A 20,077-nucleotide genomic window follows, 5' to 3' on the forward strand; every position below is an offset into this window, starting at 1 on the left:
GTAGCATTCAGGTTCATTAGAAGTCCATGCGATTGTAGTTTTTGGGGGTTTTTGGGTGACTGCAAACTAAAGTTTGTGATGGGTAATGAAGAATCAAGAAACGATAGCATAAGTTGTTAAAGCCTTCTTGATAGCTCAGGTCGCTGTTCTTATTAGCATGTTATGATACACGGCACAGTAACTCGCTCACTGCTGCGTGCCAAACGTGCCGTTTTATCGTTTAATCCAGAGCAGTATCCGACTCTCCCTGAATCAGCTTGAACGTCGCTATATCTGTAGACAGCAACCAACCCCGCTTAAGCCTGACATCACAGCCAAACGTATATAAAAATCCGGCCTATCGTTTAATCAATTCTTGTTCTCGACATTGAGTTTCCTATAAACGGATGTCACCTTTAGGCTTTCTGCCTATTTCACATTCTATGAAGAGACAGTCTACAGCAGATTCGCGTCTTATTTCGTCGTTTCAGTTTTGTAAGAAAACAGGAGCAGGAAATCTTATCCTTTCAAACTTAGCGTTGCTAGAGAACCATAAAAAAGTTTTCAAAATCATAAATACAAATTTTTAGGCTAAGGGAGAGAGCATTTTGAAAACGAGTGCCCTAGGAAAAGATTGCAGTGAAATTAAAGCATGCCTTCTGGAATCTAAAATCGACAATTTCACTGGTCTTGCCAGAAATCTTGAAAGGGGGCTCTTAGAGAGACAAGGAGCATTTGTACTAATAAATAAACCTTAATTTCTATTTTGGTATTATTCAGCCTCAAAAGTTCTAGGCATTTTCCATCTGAAAGTTTTAAAGAAATCTTCACGTTTGGCTCGCCCTTCGTAGACCCACGCAGAATTTTGTTGAGAACAGAGACAAAAGAATGGAAGGATCCAGCCCGAACCTTTGAGAAAGAAGTCGCTCAAATTGGTTACATGAAGAACAGCAAAACACTTAGGTAACAAAGACAATGTAGATTACAACGTACTTGGCAAAGAATATTGCTGCAGCTTGTCCTCCTTGTTGTTGCATGTCATTGGGTGCAACTGTCATGCCTCCACGTTTAACATGATTATTCTCTCTTTGAAGCGTTTCGACGGCGTGAGCTGTGGCTGTTTTGGGTGCAGCCATCGCTGAAATGGAAGAAAAGCAGCTCAAGACATCTATTCGTATTTTTAGCACCGTCGTTCTGGTTGCGATAAGCAAAAATCAAAGACTCCCAAGCCCAACCTGCTGTTTTATATTCTGGGTAAACAATTAACACAGTTTGTTACTGTTATTCTGTGACGTCACTGACAACTGAATCATATGTACACGGGGGCTCTTAAACAACTGATTCATTCAACAGGGGGTGTAAATATTTTTTCTCGATGTTCAGTGGTTGAATCTAGCCAGGTTCCCTTTGAACGCAACAGGGAGAGAAGTATATTTTGGGTGTCGACAAGACATAGATGTTGTATCTTGAATAACTGCTTAGAAAAACGAAAGTCATACAAAATGGCGTTCAATGAGAAGCTAAGTTCTCCTTTTCACAAGCCTGAAATATAAACAGCGAGAGATCATGCAAGGTAGTTTTTAACAGGCAGAAAGGTAGATGCGTGTAATTAGATTTCCTATTAACAAATTCTTCACAGAGAACAGAAATACCCCCAATATGGAGTTCAATCAAGCAACTGAGCTCATTCTCTGTAAACCCACTGCTTCATCATGTGGTTCTCTGCATTTACCTGTCAAATGAAATCTCTTTTCCGTTTATAAGTAGACAGCAAACAGGCCGTTATTCGGTTTTGTATTAGTTATCTGCTGGGGTCGTTAGGGTGTAAAATACCCAAAAAGCAGACAACTTCACTCAAAACGGAGACAAAAGAGCAAATAAAACAAGTATGATAATTTCAACAGAGCAAAGTAGAGTTGGCAGGCTTTTAAAATCACGTGACAAGTGAATAGCAAGTTGAAAGTACAAGAGTGTAACCTGATTTAAGAAGATGACGTCACTGAAGACAATCGAAAATTTCTGTTCTTCACATCAAAAAAGCGTTAGTTTGATATAACGATAATATAAAATGGCAAATAAAGGAAGAGTGATATAATTGAGCACAAAATCAGAAGACATATAAAAAGTTAATACCAAAGCCACGAATAGAAATGCTTGACCACGATAAGTGCCAAAAAATCACCCTAAACTAAGTACCAAGAATTGCACCATTTACTTTGAGTCCCTTCTCTTACCTGTAATTTCATTACGCCTTCACACTACTATCACCACGTGGACATGCCTTCTAGAAGTCTTGGTGAATTTCAATGAAATATCGCGTTGTGAAGCAACAAATTTCAATGAAGCCTTGTAGGCAGCCGAACAGGGTGAATGAAAAGTCGTGAAGATCTGGTAATTACCACAATGAATTGCGTTTATAGATCCATGAAGCGAACAGAAGACGTTAAATTAGAAAAGGAAACAGTTTATTACGAATAAAGGCCTAATAGATGACTTCCTCAAGCATGTCATAAGCAATAAAATATTATGTTCCGTGAGGGATGATCACGATAACTTTCTAAGGATGAAGCATTTAGCTAAGTTTGTGTCTTACGTATTAAGGCTAGATAGAAATGTTTCTTTGAGGTTATGAAAGGAACGCCAAACTCAGTGCTAGTTTACATTGAAGATTCCGCAATAAATCGAAACAGTGAAAATGCATACGTTATTTAAAATGAAATCTTGTTAGCGATAACTAGAAAACTTACTTACAATGAACTTTGCTTCAGCTACAGCAACAGAAAGAGGGTACTAGGTTTTCTGCGGATAACATCACGTATTTTGGCCTGCATATTTCATCTACCGTTAGCCGATAAATCTGCCATACGAATCAATTAACAAGTCACACCTCCAATTCATTTAAATTTCATTCTTGCCCGCACCATGAGGTACAAGTGCATAATAAGCGACCCCTAATGACCAATTACAGATATCAAATGCCAATTTCTTTCTAATGATTTAAACAGTATTCAAAGCGCAGGAATTCTTTTGTTGGAACAATAAATAAAAAATGCTTTTACATATTTTCAATCAAAAAGAACATTCAAACGTGTCTGCCCCCTACTGTACCCAGACTTGCCAAGAACTTTTCTTTAACATGGGGAAAATTAAGATTTGGCCCATGATGACGTCATCAAAGTTTTGATTGCTATTGTTGTTGTTATTGTGAGAAGCTTTGTTATAAACATTTGGCGTCCCTCTCAGCTCGGGGCCGGGGGCAATCTGTCCCCGTTCCGTTGGCCTGTCTTTCCCGTGATTGGGCAATCAACAGAAAAAACCAAGAAAGGGCAAATTACAAGTATACGCAGTCCGACTGTTAACATCCCTTCCTTTGATGTGTTTCCTTAGCATATATATGGTGAGGGGGGGGGGGGTGTATCTGTGCTCTATAGTCTATTCATCGAAGTTAAATAAGCATGTCCACTGAATTTCTTTCGCTTTCGTGAAAGTCGGCTTCATTGCAAGAAACTCACATCTAATAAGCTAAAGAGGTGAAATGTGAAGAGAACGCGTAGATCTAAAGATAATGGCCAGCTTTTAATGAAACAGAGCAATGATTGGCTGATGCATAGATTGTGATTCAATGTTGATACATGGATGTTGAGAACAACAAAAAGAAGTATCATTTGCAGTGTTAAGCAGGCCAAGGGGCCTTGGCCCAAATCAGAACCGTAGGAAGAGAGAGTTATTCGAGGGACAAGATTGTTTGGGGCAAATAGGAGGATAAGTGACTGTTCGTTTCGAATAAAGGATTATTGTAGTGGCATGAGTCTCCTCCCCTCCCCTCCCCCCCCCCTAAAGAAAAATAGTAGCTCCCGACCTGCCAAATACTTTTGCACAAGCCTTTTTGCCAAAGAGTGGTTGCAAACTTTTCCCACACTATGCCCTCTATGTGTACTGTCGTAATGGCAGAGTGTTCGTTTGGTCCTGTTACAAAGACAACAATAATGGTTGACTGGTTGAAGCAAGAATTCCAGACTGGAATTAAAACCGCCTGGTGTATATCGTTCAGCCTAAGGAACACGGAAAATCTAGTAAACACTGGTTTTCGTGGGAAGATGCAAATTGGCAATATTTGATAAGCTCTTGGAAATCTATCAAGAATTTTGAGGCCTCCGGCATGGGTGATAAGCTTCACCTCAAAACTATCTGGTGCGTTTCAGGATAACGAGCTGCTACAAATTAGCCAGAAGCAAAAACAGCAACCTTTAAAGATTTTGAATTGGAAGATTAAAGCAAAGAAATTAACAACTGACTATGTTTTACTGCTTGCATTTTGTATGCATGTAAACTACTTTGGGTGGATTGCTAAGCATATATATTGCTTGTAAAGATCCTTCTGCTAGTATCACCCGCTTAACTTGGATTTTCTGAGAAAAAGTACCATCTTGTTCTCTGTGACAGATGATAACATAAAAACCCTTGAAAGAAATCTACTAAAGATAACAAAAACCACTTACACTTTCTTGCATCCATATTTTCTGCGGTCTGGTGCACACTTTGGTCAGCAGGACGATGCTTGCTCTGCGGCGAATTCAAAGCTTGTTCCCCACTCATGCTTTTCGATGCAGCGACCAGGTTCTTCGGCAAAAACGGTGCAATGCTGACCGAGTGCAAGGATAAGACCGCTTCGCGTTTAAGCAGTTCAACATGGGTCGAGCAATGTTCGCACTGATCGCGTTCAATGGCGCTTCTGTAGCTGTCTGGTAGACGCAGCTGCTCGTAAACGGCTAAGAACAAGGATCCAACCTAAAACAGACAAAATACGTAAGAAGGCTGTCCTTGGAATAAAAAAAGCGAATTTTCTAGTTGCAAACGTTTCCTTTTGAGAAACTTAATCGGGTTAGGATTCGAAAAACTTTCAAACCTCACGTGGGTTAGCCAACAAGGCTTGAACGCAAGAACGCTATATTTAAATGGACATCAGCGAAAAATAGAACGGACGAAAATCCGAAATTTGTACCTAGAGGGAAACAAAATATCACTTGGCATGTGTCTGGATGTATTCCTGAGAAATCGCTGAACTTTGTGGTGCTGTGGAAGACTTGAGATCAATTTCAAATGATAGAAAACCACAAACAAATTCGCAAATATCCACCAAATCCAAGCTCACGAGTCGAAACCGGCCACCTTAAAATCCATTGCTAGCAAAAAACCTCACGACCTCAATCACAGTGGTTACATCCCATCCAGAATATCGATCATACTTCATGTTCTATATTTGCCAACCATTAGCTAATGCAGTATGTTCTGTATCGGAAATAGCAGTCGGCGAACAATGGAGTCTTTGTACAAGAAAGTTGTAAAAATATGACGCGAACCAAACTTTGTACGCATCAGAAATATGAATGAATGGGTGAAACTTTGTGTATGGAATACTTTGGCAGCTATTACAAAACGTAATTAACCTTTAATTACAAACAATTTTAATTTCAAAGGGTAAATAATACAATAATTTTCTGTCAATGATCGTTTCAAGGAAGCGGTGTCTCTGATAAGGCCTTGTTAAGATTGCGGACGCGGCCGACAAAATCGCGGTTGCAGAAATTTTCCGGCGTCGTTCATACTACGAATCCGGTATCACTGATAATCTTGGACGTGCTAAAACATCGGAAATAACAAATGCTAATGAAAAGTACAAATTGTCTGTTTAATTTCTGACAAAAGGAGAGTTTTATTGAGGTAAAGAATAACCGTGTATGGCAATTCTAGGTTTATGTCTACAAGCAGTGAATGCATGTAGAAATTTCCGCGAAACAGATCTCATTGATTTCCAGTAATCGAGTGTATGCATGAGTATTACGAGCAGTAAAGACGGGATTAAACGAAAGCAATTTCTTTCACGGTCAATAACCCTTTATCAACCTGAGAGATTTTTTCTTAAGTCCTTTGTACTTACGAAACTGCAATGGGGGTATCAAAAACAAGCAAAGGGGAAGTACATTTGCAAATGAGGGGCGAATTTACAGCAATTTTCCACTTCCAATAACAAACTCAATATCTGTCTCTATTGCAAAAAACTTAACAGTATGGTCATTTTTTTTAAAATCAGGGCTTCGTTATAAAATTGCTCTCGACGATATTCTGTCAACATAAGTGACTTTCCTTCAGTGTCTACATCGTCATATTTTGATGTTTACGTGCATTGAAACATTACTATGACGCAATAACCGCGAGGCGACGATTGCCCTCTCAAGTGCTCTCTGCATACAACTATCGAGCTATACATTGCTGGTAGTGCAAAACTGCATTCAAATACACCAGAGATCTGCAATAACAGGACACTCACAACAGCCAATATTCAGAATTACGATGTTCAACTTGACGCTACACATCTAAAGTCCTCAGAAAGTTCACCATCTCAAATTTATCAAGAATGTCTACACTGGTGTGGTCTTGATAAAATACAACGGCATAGACCTCTATAGATAGGGCAACAGATTTGTATTCTTTTATTTGTCAGCGAATACCATTGCAATTTCTTTTGTAACGCCAATCTTTATAAACATTTCAATATTTAAGACGCCTTTTTACTCAACTTTACTGCCACGCATCACGTTACTAGTTACCATACTCCGAACATCTGCACGCAGTCATGGTCAGATGAAAACCTCAAAACATCAAGAAAAAATCGAGAACGAAAGGATGGTCAGAAGTGACAAGGCACAATTTAAATACAACGTTATTAGCAAAATCTGCTTAGCAAAAAGGCGGATCAAAAGCGAAAGGGTAGGCCCACTCCGCAGGGTGCTGACTAAGGAGATTTTCCTCCGTACTGATTGGTTACAAAGGTCAAAATTCTTGAGTAAACAACAATACGGGTGGTTGAGGGGCTTTCAGTAGGTTTTAGACCTAAATGCGTAAGGTTGGTTACTGTTTCGAAGAAAATACTGGAATCAAGCTGGGGCACTACAAGTTATAAATACTAAAACGCCTGGCGTGGTAAAAGGAAAAGGAAGTTCGTATTCATTTGCAGCGAGAGGCTTAGATCTGAAAGCAAACAGGAGCCTCGTGGATAAAAAGACCAACAAGAATTAAAATGCTTAATTCCTGGTTGAGAAGGATTGAATTTGAGACCAAATCGAGGTCATGAGGTAGCAACATAACAAATGACATCGAAATACAAGGAGCTTCATAAAAGAAATCAGAAAATGGAAGCCAAGTATAGACTCTCCCTAAAATTCCTAAAATACAGATTTTAAAACATGGGATGCATGCTGATTGAAGCATAGAATAGTTTTATGGTAACACCGAGGGTGTATCTAAGGGTCAAGAGGAGATAACTCGCAGATCTTCACCATAACTAAGCTTGATCCAGTCATTATGAAGGAATTTTTGAAGGATAAGGCACCGGTTCATCGATAAATTCCGAAAGAATTCGAAAATCAAGTCAACTGATCACAGTAAGCTGGTAGCATAAAAAGAAGAAAGAACCTTTAGACGGTCAGAACATCAATACTCTTTTGTGAATGATCTCAATAGTCCACGAGTCTTGAAACAAAAGGATCATATAAGAACTACAATATTTAATTCGTTGGAGAGACCCATTATATAACTTTTCAGCAAGGTAACTGAAAAGGAAGTCTTATACCCAAGAAAAGATGAAGGCAAATTTTCACCTTTCCTCCCCAAGGAAATTTCTATGATATCAAGGATGGGGTTGGAATGGGAAGCACCCAAATTCCCCACTTGCTGGGAGTCAAATGATCCCCAAAAATTTGATAATTGTTTCGATCTCTGCGTCCCATTTTGCATAGTGGACGTATCATACATACGTGATTATGTTTCGAAGTCCCGCGGGTAGATTTTGAAAAATCTTACAAATGCACGTTCTGTAGCAGCAACTCAAGTATATCTGCACAAAGTACAGGAAGCTCCAGCATAGAGATTTATTGCAAGGCAAGGAAATCTACTCGGGCATTGAAAACGCAGAAAGGCAGTAAAAAGTTGCTGTTGCGGTTGTAGGTGCTGGCGTCATAGCTTCTGTTGACTTTTTGGACTGGCGCGGGCGGCAGCAATCTCTATGGTAACAGCCAAATGACGTGGACAAAACTGATTACACGAAAAATAGCGGAGTCGATGATGGTGACATTGATTATGATTAACGATTCGTGTTTAATGATCAGAATAATTAGCAATAGCAGTAAAGAGCGATTTAGTTGATTGATTTTAAACGGTTAGGCGTTCATAGACATATTTGACGATATAAAAGCAATTAATTGAATATAGATGAGCAGAATTTCCATTGATTTAAGAAGGGTTTATAAACCAGCTTAACAATGTAGACAGCGTTGTAAACAGTTTTTTGACAGCCAATATGAAATTACAATTCAGTTGATGATAGGAAGACGATAAAAATGTTAGTCGCCAGGTGTAATGGGAAATTTCCGAAGATTGTCTTACTTTCCAAGAGTAGACAGCAATCTGAAAAATCTTAGAGCAGAGCTGGGGCTGCAAAAAGGAAAGGAGGAAATTGCAGCGGGTTGACAGATAAATTTAACAAAAGCAGCTTATCATGACAAACGTGCACAAGATTTGTGAAGTAAGTGATAAGTCGGGCAAAAATATGAATGGGCATAATGTTTGTACTCTGCTGTGACAAAAAGGAGCAACAAGTTTCACATGTTAAATAAAGAAAGCATGAAGCATTGCCGAGGCTGGAAGAAAGCCATCCACGATGAATTCATCGCAGGCAGTTCACTGTGAAAATATTTTATCACTGATTATACTCCAATGAAATGAAATGGTTCTAGCAACTCTTTCAATCTCTTGACGAGAAACGCTAAAACATTCCGCTACCATTTGAGAGTCATGTGGTAGATATTGTAAGAATTTTGGAATAAATAATTTGAAAATAGGAAGTAATTTAAATATGAAACTTAAATTTGACCGAAATTCACAAGTTGAATTAGTCGAAACAAACTCTGTAATACTTATAAAATAGCTACGACAAGCCAATTGGCACAAATTGATAGTCTTTACGACGGGTTAAGTCTGTTCTGTGCCCGGTTTTATTTTAACGGTAGACGGAAAAAGTCAAAAGCATGTTTGATTCTGCACCCTATCTTGTGGCGAATTCAATCAGGTTTTATTGACATACACCAAAAGACATAAAACGAAACTAAATGAAAATACAGTTACTTTAGTACTTACCAGACACACAGACGTCTACAAGGGTCCAGTAAATGAACTGATCACCTACTTAGTGTTTGAAACAAGAGGCTGTCTTCTTTCATCAAACATTTCAAACCAAATTTGTTATTAAGCTATACCACTCCTACTGAAACTCTATCTTGAGCCTACTAGCCTTGAGTTAAGATCGTATCGTACCTTTTTACTGATTAGTATCCGCTTTCGTAAAATGAGTACCAACGATTACTAAGTGCAAACTTTAAACGCCACAAAACGTCTATACACTGAGCTAGCAAGTGTGGAGCGTGGTGCTCAGACTTGTGACCATTATTCAAAAAAGCTTTTAACAGATCGTGTAAATCGTCAGATGGTTTCCTTGCGTACGCCCGTCTCTTTTGAACCGGGCTAATTAGCAGTGTTCTGATTTTGGCCACCCTTGCAAAGCGCCCTGGTGGCTCGATATCCGGGCTGTATTGCTTGACGGAAGAGACCTGAAGAGAGCAAAATCGCTCTCCCAGTTTAAAGTCGCGGCTTTATGCTCAATTTGTACGAATTCATTGTAAGCTCAAGCAATCTTGAGTTGCTTTACGATATCAATGCTTGTTCAATGGCAGTTCAAAAGCAGTGACTAAAGACAAAAAGCTAACATGACCACTGAATTTCAGTATGTTCAGGACCCAATGGGTTCCGGCGTAGCGGGAATGGAGAAGCCTACAAAACTTTTTCAGCCAAAAATCCCTGTTATTCTTCTCGTTTTGGTAGAACAGCGAACGCTATTTTCAAGAGTGAACTGTCCCTCGACAAAAATCCTCTGTTTTACAAAGTGGCGTCACGTGTCCATTCTCGCTGGGGGGGGTTGCGGGGGGCGGTGTAAGAGATGCAAAACCATATTTCACCGACAGAAATTCTTTTGTAACATTAATATTTTGTTGGAAATTTAATTCTACCAACGAGTTCTCTAAAAGTTGGGGGTGTAAACCCCCACACGCTACATCCCTGGTTTTACCCCAGCATTACGTAAAGGCGAAAGAATTTATCGAAGGAATTGTTCAAAGGTCCTTTAAAGTAAGAAAATGCTTTCGCCGAGTAAAATATCTTTTCCTAATGACCTTAGAAAAGCTGTTTATCACTGTAGCATTATCTAAAGTTTCCAATGTATGGAAAATCTGTCGTGAAGGTGTATGAGAGGAAATATCGTGATCCGCCCTAGGGGTTTCATCACAGAGAAAGGTCGAACAAAACTACTGACAGCAAAAAGGTGCAATGGTGTCAAATAGCCGATGGTAGTTTTTTTAGGTGTTGAAAAGCCACCTTGTGGTGTCATCCCACTTTTAAAAAAGGCCCAATCTCCGAAAACTAACATGGTCGGATAATCGGTATGGTGGATGTGATTATGACAATGTCGATGTCGTTTATGATTTTGATAATCATGTTGATTGATGATTGTAATGACGGGTTATGATTATTATGATGGCTATTTAATGATAATGATGATAATGATGATGCTGATGATAATGGCAGTTACTTCGACTGAAAATGAGATCACGGCGATTTCATAATCGTTGACTGTTCTTGTCGAAGGATTTAACATGAAAGAACATGCCCTCTGCTTCAGATCAATATCGTTTTATTGGTAACCTGCTTATTACATTCCAGGGATTTTCGTTCTGAAGGATTACGCCAAGACCCCAGCACACACTTTGCTTTGTTAATGGATAAGCACCTAAAGCTTCCTCGACAACGAAGATGTTCTTTAACATCTTACTTCGAATGAAACCTCAATTGAAGGATGCAATTGGGAAACCCCTTCGCTGTCACTTTCACAATCACAGCGAAGAAGAGAAATTTTGATAATACAAAGAAGCAAGCTATTTCTCTATTGTTAATAATATGCAAAAGTAAAAAGGTTCTTAAATAAAAGCGACAATGCATAATAGACAAAAATAGAAAATGACAAAGCTTTGAATTAATAATTTTGTTACACAGAGGCAAACATTGATTTGTCAAAGAAATGAAAAACTCACCGATGGAGCGCTCGTCTTCAGCATTGACTTGTGGTATTCGATCATCATCACCTTCATTGCCTGCCTTTTCAGTTCCAAAAGCCTGGCAGCGCACAGGCTGCAAGGTGATGCCGACATCTGCAATGCCTCTGCTGCCGAGCGGCCTTGCCTCTGCTGTGGTATGATTGTGGCCATCTAAAAGGAATCAGAGAAAAGCTAATTCAAAATTAATTGCAAATTACAAGTGAATTTATGACTGGATGCACCAAGCACAACCGCACATTGATTCTGAGGTTTGACAGTGTCAACGTAGCGTCAAGATCAACTTGACAGGAATGACAGCACGTGCTTAGGAGTAATTTTCCTCGAATCCCTTGTTAAAAAACACTGGGATTATGCTCTATACAGAAAGGGGCTAAGTCGACTCTCTCGCAAAACTAATGTCGCATATTGGTGTCTGGAAATTGAAAGCAGAAAATGGAAAGTAGGAATATCAACATAGACTGAATTTCCCGAGATTGGAAGATTCGGGACAGCTAACGAAAGATAACGACTGCGTTATTAACGAGCTTATAAAAACATTACAAAGCTGCAGAAAGGAGATAAATTTGCTTCCTTTTTTATATAGATCAATCCAAGCTGCAAACAATTTTTTAAAGATATTTCTCCGGTATTATTTCATTTAGCTCCGTTTAATTTCCTTGCATTCCGGGTACAAAAGATCGTTGCCTTAGTTTTCATAGATCATTTATAACGATGCTGCAATTTTGTGTACAGTACGTTATGAGATGGCCATTAATGTGTAACATTACGTTACTTGGCAAGAACACAAAATATTACAGTAGAAATATTACTTTTCGATTGGCGATCAATATCTTTCTTGGATACTGCCAAAGTTACAGGGATTACGCAAAAACAAAGGTAGATGAACAAAAATGGTGAAAATATTTATATCGGCATATCAAAGTCAAGGTGTGTTTTACGCAAGCAAGAAAACATTACTAAACTACTCTGAACTATCATGTATTTTTACTCCTTCCTACATTGAAATTAGGCCAATAACTTCAGCAGCGTTAGTTGGAAATTTCAATACCGAACTTTATTACAATTCCATGATTATAATTATAAAGAAACGAAAATGATTATATTTTCCATAAAGATGTTTGTATATATTATGTTTGCTAATCGTCAGAAAAATATCAAATCAAAAAGGCATTTTTGCGGTTCAAAAGCGATCGATTCATTGAAATACCTCGTTGCCTCTCCTCATGTTTCGACTCCCTTGTAGTGCAGTATTTTTATCTGCAAATGCTGTGGCACGGCTTAGACCTTTAACTGTAGCTCAAAACACTCTGTGTATACACGTACAAATAACTTTTCTATTCATAACACGTCTCTCCTGTCCACTTTCTACGATGCCTTTCTAACTGGCATTACAAACATGCAAACAACCACGATACGCTGGAAGGAAATCACACTTGGTATAAGCACCATCAAATGACAGCCTCTGCTGATATCTCTTGTTCAGCGAAAACAAAAGCTCCGCCCCATGACAACATTTCGAGTGACAAACTCTTAGTTTGTCAATCGTCAAGCGAGTTTTTTAGGTCAACTTCCCATTTTTTCACAGGGGTAAATGTTTGCGTCAGAATATCGCTGTATTTGCTGATGATTTGCAGCGAATACAACATCCTGTACACAAATAACCTTAATCTTGGTTTAACTATGCTGTAAATATTTTCTAGAGGATTATCGGTTGATTGTTTTCTTGCAGAGTGGCTACAAAGGGTAAAAGTTTAGTCAAGGAGAAATTTATATTATCATTATGGGTCTTCGCAAACGTTACTCGTAACGGATAGAAAATGCAAACCAGCACTTAGAACTAGATAAACACCATTTAAGTGGGGGCAAACAGCTTTGTAACTGTCCACACTTCCATCATCCCTTCTTTTCACTACTTATATCGACTTACATACAACAACAAAATTCATATTTGATAATATTCGCTTTTAAGGACATTTCACGCAGTTTCTTGACAATAAAGTGGCAGAAATCATAAAAATAGCTATCATACACTTTAAAAACCACGTATAATTTAGCTAAACAAGTCATTTCACTCCCATGTAAAAGATGGGCCTATATCCCCCTTTCACAGCCAAGAGGAAAATGCTGCGACGATAAGAGGAGACCGGGCTATTGTCATCGTTTCCCAGAGGTATATTCGTTCGTGATATCACACGTGCGTAGATGATCAAGCAAGACAGCGGCACAGCAAAAACGCAGCACATATAATCTAGAAAGCGCATCTCGACGGAAATATCGTGCCACGAGTTGATAGAATAATGAAGTACAATATAAATTGATATAAAAACGTGGAAGAGAATGTAGAGAGTTGCGCAAAATGCTTTTTAGCAGGACGGGAGGATATAGCAAACTAGCTTCATTGAGAGTTTTTGGGAAGATACAACTTAAACAATACTTTGTCGATACAACAGCTAAACGCAATTTCGCAGCACCCCTTTAATAACAATCATATTGAAACTCAAAAACCTTTAGATGTCAGAATTCAATTTGGAGTTGTTAGAAATTCGAATTATTTCATTGGGGCTAAGAACTAACCAACCAGGGTATATCAGGCTATGATTAATTGATGTTCTTACTTAAGAAAAGGAAAATAGCAGGCGTTTCTTGCGCTTCGTTCGCACATTACAAAATTTGTAATCGTTTACACTATCATATCTAAAGAGAAACAGCCTCGAGAATAAGTTTATATCATAAACCCCTGAAAGGTGAAAGAGTCCAAAGCGATTTCAACTGGTCTTCGAAACATAAAGCAAAATTGGATAAGTAAAACGATTCTGATTTATGATCGATATTTTAAAAAGAAAAGGAAAAAATACTGCAATGTCTTACCACATATGAAGCAATCCTAGCAAATCCAAATTGGGCAACCGATCGCCAAGATGTGACCGAAGATTAACACTGAACAACAATTCATAAGCGATATTCCTGTTTTGCTTGGCCTATTTGAAAGTCGCTTCCGCGTCAACGAAAATAGGGTAAACAAATAAGCGAAATAATAAACATAAAAGAGTGTTCTCCCACGGGATAGCGAAAGCACTTGCCGTCATTAATCCAACCAATAATATTCTCTAATTCAGATGAGGAAACGAATTTCAATTTGACTGATGGTTTGAGAAAAACAGAAATATTGGCATGAAAATGAGTTTGTTTTGGGGGCTGTACCCCGAGCATCACCAGTAACTGTGCAGGATATTCTGTGTTGGGGGTTCATTTAGAAGTTTCAGTAGACCCTTTTAATAAGAAAACCTTAATTCTTTTAGCCTCGATATTCTTCCGAATTCTCGATACTAGGCCTAAGTTAATGCCAAATTGTTTTTGCAAGAAACCACCACAACTTAAAACAAAAGTTTTTTACTGGTATAAAGAAAGATATTTACTTATGAAAATAAGACCTTCTTATTTGTTTAAAAGCACTCAAGGTAGTTAACAATCTGTGAGAAAAAACCCAGATAGACAAATAATCTCACTTTGAGTCATGCAAATTTCAAGCCTGCCCTTTATTCTTGATTTATTCTAAAATTTTATCAAATTTTATCAAATTGATTACGATATTCTTATAAACTTAACTACAGTCTTGTGAAAGTGTGCATGCTTAGGACAAAATCACGAAGATAAATTTAATTGTCTTAGTGCTTTTGGGAGTAATTGGTGGTCTTCTAAGGCTCGCTCCCCCAATTCTACGCCTCATGCCACTCTATCACTGAATTCATTCATATCAAAGGGGATATTCAACTCCACCGCACAAGTGGATATCTGCTGGCTTCAAGCTAAATACAACCATTTTTTCGCATGAAAGCACTGTATTCACGAACGTAAAAACAAAAAAGATACACTAGAATTGTTCTCCGTGAAAAGGCGCTGTCACTGCTTTTTATTTCAATGCGGAAGAGAATACACTAACAATGATGAAAACAGGATAGCACGGGACTGAGGAAATCATTGGCGGATACGTGAATGAGAATCACAACAAGGAAGAGGGTTTGATTCCGTAAAATAAATAAATACGGTTTAGCAGACGTCTGTCCTGAAGCGATGAGTGGTAAAATAATGTAAAACAAACACAAAAGAACCAATTCATCTTCTAGGTTTCGATCACATCATAATCAATTCTAATTATAGCTAAGAATCAGGACCAAATTATCTGAGGAAACCACCGTGTGAAAACATGTGCCACGTAGGTGATCGACGCTGCCCAGGAGCAATTGTTTCTTGCGCCGTGAAAAGCATGAGTGTCAAGAAATGGACAAAAGCGGTGGTTGAGGATAGAAGAAAGAAAGAAAGGGGTGCGGAATTAAAAAGGCTTGATTTCTAAACGAGTCTTGCTTGGGAAATGCTTATATGCTTGGGAAAGAGCAGTTTAACAGTTTGGCAAAAGTTCAGTGGAAAACGAAATGTAATTTTGGGAGGGAAGGAACTATTTTGCTGTAAATTCTATTAAAAACGTGGCCCCTTTCCTTCCAAGACAAGAGCAATGTATGAACGGCAAGTTTCTTGACTTAAATGATCACAAGTCGATGAATGCATATAGATAATCTTACTTCTGTATGCCAAGTTGTGAACAACGTCATTCAAGGGCCTCTTACAGCTGCAACGCAATGTTGGTGAAACTCATCGAAATATATTGTTACTGCATTCGTTCTATTGCTGCTTTTGCGTTTAAAAAATCGTGGGAGGCACTGACATGACGCAGACTATAGGATATTTTTTATATCAATACGAAACGATTTTAATGGAGGTGCTCCCTATCGGTTACCAAAAACTTCACTTTCACAAAGTGTCTTAACCAGAGGGAAACTGTTTCAAAGTAACTGATGAACAAGTTTTCCTTCCGAAGGGAAATATGTGCAAGGATTTCCTCTGCTGATTGAAAATTATTCGCACAAAAGGAGATTCTTCAGTCATTGCTCCAAGGCAAATCTTTTCTGGAGCATCATCCTAACAATTTTAAGAGGCGACTTAACACGCCTAACTACGATACCATTTCGTGGATCAGAAAGAATCGCCCTTATTTGATTATAGAATTTTCACAACGTATTGTAGTGAATCAAAGACTGAGGGGTCAGAATAAGGATTTGTTCGAAATTCTGGAAAATACAACAAAACTGTTTAAAAACTAGGCAGTTTTAAAGAGAGTTGTGGCAAAGACGTCTTAAGAAACTGAAATGTGTTAGATCGATATAGCCTCCACAGAATTGCTTCAGCTTAAGATAACAACCCCACGAAAAAGCACATATGGCCTTCTGGGAGACATGCAACGCAAACGCTATTCTGAATTCGCGTGAACAAGAAATCCCTAATAATTACGGATTAGGATGCTTAATATAGGATAACCGTTACAAAACCATTCTTTTACCACAATGTAAAGGGTGGGGGGGGGGGCTAATTCAAAAGTGGGCCGAGCGCGTGGGGCTCCTCTTCATTACAGTGAGGGGAATCTGAATAATCAGTTGGACTATATCTCTATTTAGCAGATAACCATTCTGAGCATTTAAAAATTTGTACTTTTTAATATTTTAATGTCATGTATATAAAAACATCTGGAAGTTACATTTTAAAAACTCTTATCACGGCAACGAGGAAAACGGTTTATTGATGACCATTTGAATGATGAAACTCTTCGATATTTGCCACATGAGCTTGATCGAGACTCAGATTTGTTATATCATGTACCGTTTTTACTGATGCAAGATTTTAAGAAAGCGCAGGAAAGGGGAATCATAGCATACTAAAGTAGTTCGTGTACAACACTCCTCAAAGAATAAAGGTAGCATAAGAACTCTAGGTAAGCAGAAGATTAATGTCCTAGTTTCTGAGAAATCGAAGGCCGCTTCTCCATGCAATCCTCAAATATACTGTAGAAGCTCTGAATCGCTTTCCAGTCAATAAAGGGGCAGGTAAAATCCACAGTAAGGCGGTCGATTAATCTGCATCTTGCAGCAAATCATTGCTGCCGCTCGCAGTAAAATGCTTAGATCTCCCGTTCGCATTTTTACGGCAATAGTCCGGTACCAAGAGTATTTTTAATGCAAAATTTACCGAATCTAAATTGAAATCCTAAACTTGCGAAGAAAAGGCAATCAAATATGGCCCTTATCAACCATCAGAACAAAATCATTGAGCTAGGAAGATACAACAAACACAGATCCCATTACTAACAGTAGAACAAGATGTAATTTTCAGGTTCACAAAACAATACCATCTTCAACATCCATGCATAAAAATGCGTGACTCGAATTTGATGTTTTACTGTAAATCCCTTGTTCAGATGATGTAACCTAGTTTTCTTGCTTAAAGTTGAAATAGCACGAAACATATGGTTTCTTAAAAGCATGATGAGATAAAATTGTGGTTATTTAAAAGGGTTTTAGACTTAAAAAGAAGGCTGATAAAACATAAGACCTCATTAAATCGGCATTAATGTCAATCTTCCTTGTTTAATACATCCAATTTCTTTTATATTTTAAGAGCTTAACGTTCATTGACTGGGCACATCAACTCTGATAGATCCCTTTTGTAGCCTTCCCCTTCAGCTTCTCGCCATGTGCAAGACAACCCAAAATGATTACGAATCAGGGTTCAAAATAGAAAAGTGAAGTGAGAATTGTGGTTGAAAAAACCTTTGTGTAACCAACAAGTGCGGCGTAGGCAAAACCTTTTCTTACACTAGAAAGCTCTCTTACAGTTGTTTGAGGAGGAAATCACGAAACATCAAGGAAATATCAACATGCGCCTTGTGTTAATGAAGTATTGGTCGAGCAAGGTCATGGCTTTTCTCGTGAATGAATACCGGGGCATTTTAAAGGGAAATCCTGCTAAAACATATTCTGGGGAACACAGAAACCGATTTAGAACTCCATTAAGAAGACCATAGAACAAAACACTTTGTTAAGAAATGTTAACTCAAATTGTATTGAAAGAACAGGAAAATGTAATGCAAAATTATTTTTAGGAATGGAGCTGAAGGTAAAGAAACAGTAAAAGAAGTTATTCTCTAGTACATATCAAAAACATAGTATTGATGTCGTTTCTTGTTGACATCAATCAAAGGAAGAGGAGAGGGGAGCAAAAAGAGCAAAACAAACGATATTCAGAACAACAAGGGCGTAGTTTGATGGATACTACTCTCTAATACGGTTGTACGTACTAAAAACCATTAAACAAAACAATTGCATCCCCAGCCGCTACGAACAAACCTGTCCAGGATGTTTACAAAATTTCACAAATTATGACGTAAGCAATGCATATTGGAAAATCACTTATAATGAAGGCATCAAAGCATTTGCACCTGTTCCATGTGCTTGTTTCCTGAGGTTATCAGAAAAAGGCCGCGCAATTTAGCACAAAATAGCTGGCATCTTTTCGGAGATACTTACAAGGTCTCGTTAATTTAAGATCTTCTAAATATTCTTATGTACAAATTGCTCGCTATCCACATGTCTTTTCTGAGCCTAAGAGCGAAGTCCCAGATGAAATTTTGTCCTAAGGTTAATATACAACTGTTTTAATGAGAAATATAACAGCGGCGGTACGATATTTTACACCATAATTGCAGCATCCGAGACAACCGTATTAAGATGATTAAGTATTAAAATAATAGAAATAAGAAATAATTTTAGATCTGTTTAAAATGAGATCTGAAAAAAACAAAGTTTATCGAAAAGCAAGTAATCTCTGCATTAGAAAGTTCCCTTCTCTAATGACTGACTTACAACGTCAGATTAGAAGGAGCAATGTAAGGAGGAGATAAAAGAAAATCATTGATACGATTGGGAGAAGGCAAAGTACCGAATCATTGGAAAAACAAAAAAGACTATTGATGGTAGCAAATAATGTAACGATTTCGCAGATTAAAATAGAATCTAGAAATTACCTCTAGCTATCTTGGTCAGCAACCCAACAGACAGTTGAATGAAATGTGCCACGGCCAAGCGAACGAAAAAGAATTAGCGGATTGGATGTAATTAAAGTCAGGGATGAACCAATGGATCTAATTAGTAAAAATAATTCATGATGGTCACTGGCCAACAGACGAGAATCGATGAATGAAAAATGGTTCGCTAATCTTATACTGCCTTCAGACAGGAATTACAGACAAAGCAACTGCAAGCATGATAAGGAAAACCAACCAACAGAAAAGAAGGATTTGAACAGGAGGCGGCCATCTTTGATTTGGTAAAACATCTCACGTGACCCAATTGTGCATCAGGGATATAATTCCACAGCAAAGGAAACCGGGTTAATCGACCAACGTACATCTGTCAAGATTTTTTGGAGGATAGGCATAATTTGGCCCTTCTTAAGTGCGATTTGTATTTAGCAATACGGTGATTCTGCGATGCCTGCTAATGGTAGATATTCAACGGCTTCTAAGAACGTTAATGGAACGTTTAGAATCCTAATAGACCTTAAGGAATACAGCATACAGGAGAAGCGAGACGAATTTTATAGTACCATGTGAAAGATTAAGGAATGCGTTTATACATGTTACGTTCCCGTTTGAAAGACATTCTCCTGGATTAGGGAAGTAAGACCAAAGATATCTTTATTTTGTCTTTAACAGCGCATGATTATCGTTCTCTTTCGTATGCTCTAGATACCAATCCCTTTTAAACTCTGTAATGAATTGGCAAAAACTTTCAAACGAAGTATTTGTGATGAACAAGTAGGGGGTGCGGGTGTTTGACAAGAAAAAAAGCGCTCTTGACGAAATGTCTTGAAAGACATTAGCAAGAAGCAGAACACTGTCATTTTTCGCCCCCCCCCCCCCCAAACCAGCACTATACCACCCTTGTGAAGTCGATAACCTCTTAAAAATATTGAGTATCAAAGCTAAGAAAGTG

General features: G+C 38.2%; 1 protein-coding gene across 17 annotated transcripts in view; it reads right to left on the bottom strand.

Moving 5' to 3' along the window:
• LOC135681242 (uncharacterized) overlaps positions 1–20,077 on the bottom strand; it is a 96,000-nt gene that overhangs the window by 14,700 nt on the left and 61,223 nt on the right. For 14 of the 17 annotated variants that reach the window (XM_065195590.2, XM_065195593.2, XM_065195591.2 and 11 more), the window contains 3 exons: positions 11,175–11,348; positions 4,479–4,767; positions 973–1,117 (listed from right to left, as the gene is read on the bottom strand). In XM_065195590.2, coding sequence (XP_065051662.2) covers positions 973–1,117; positions 4,479–4,767; positions 11,175–11,348 — 608 coding nt within the window. Of the gene's footprint in view, positions 1–972; positions 1,118–4,478; positions 4,768–4,981; positions 11,139–11,174; positions 11,349–12,405; positions 14,031–19,107; positions 20,012–20,077 lie in introns of those variants that run through there. The other 3 variants (XM_065195604.2, XM_065195603.2, XM_065195609.2) reach the window with 3 other exon arrangements.

The sequence above is a fragment of the Rhopilema esculentum genome, chromosome 12, assembly GCF_057945365.1.
Source record: "Rhopilema esculentum isolate cy_ngs chromosome 12, ASM5794536v1, whole genome shotgun sequence".
NCBI classification, from domain to species: Eukaryota; Metazoa; Cnidaria; class Scyphozoa; order Rhizostomeae; family Rhizostomatidae; genus Rhopilema; species Rhopilema esculentum.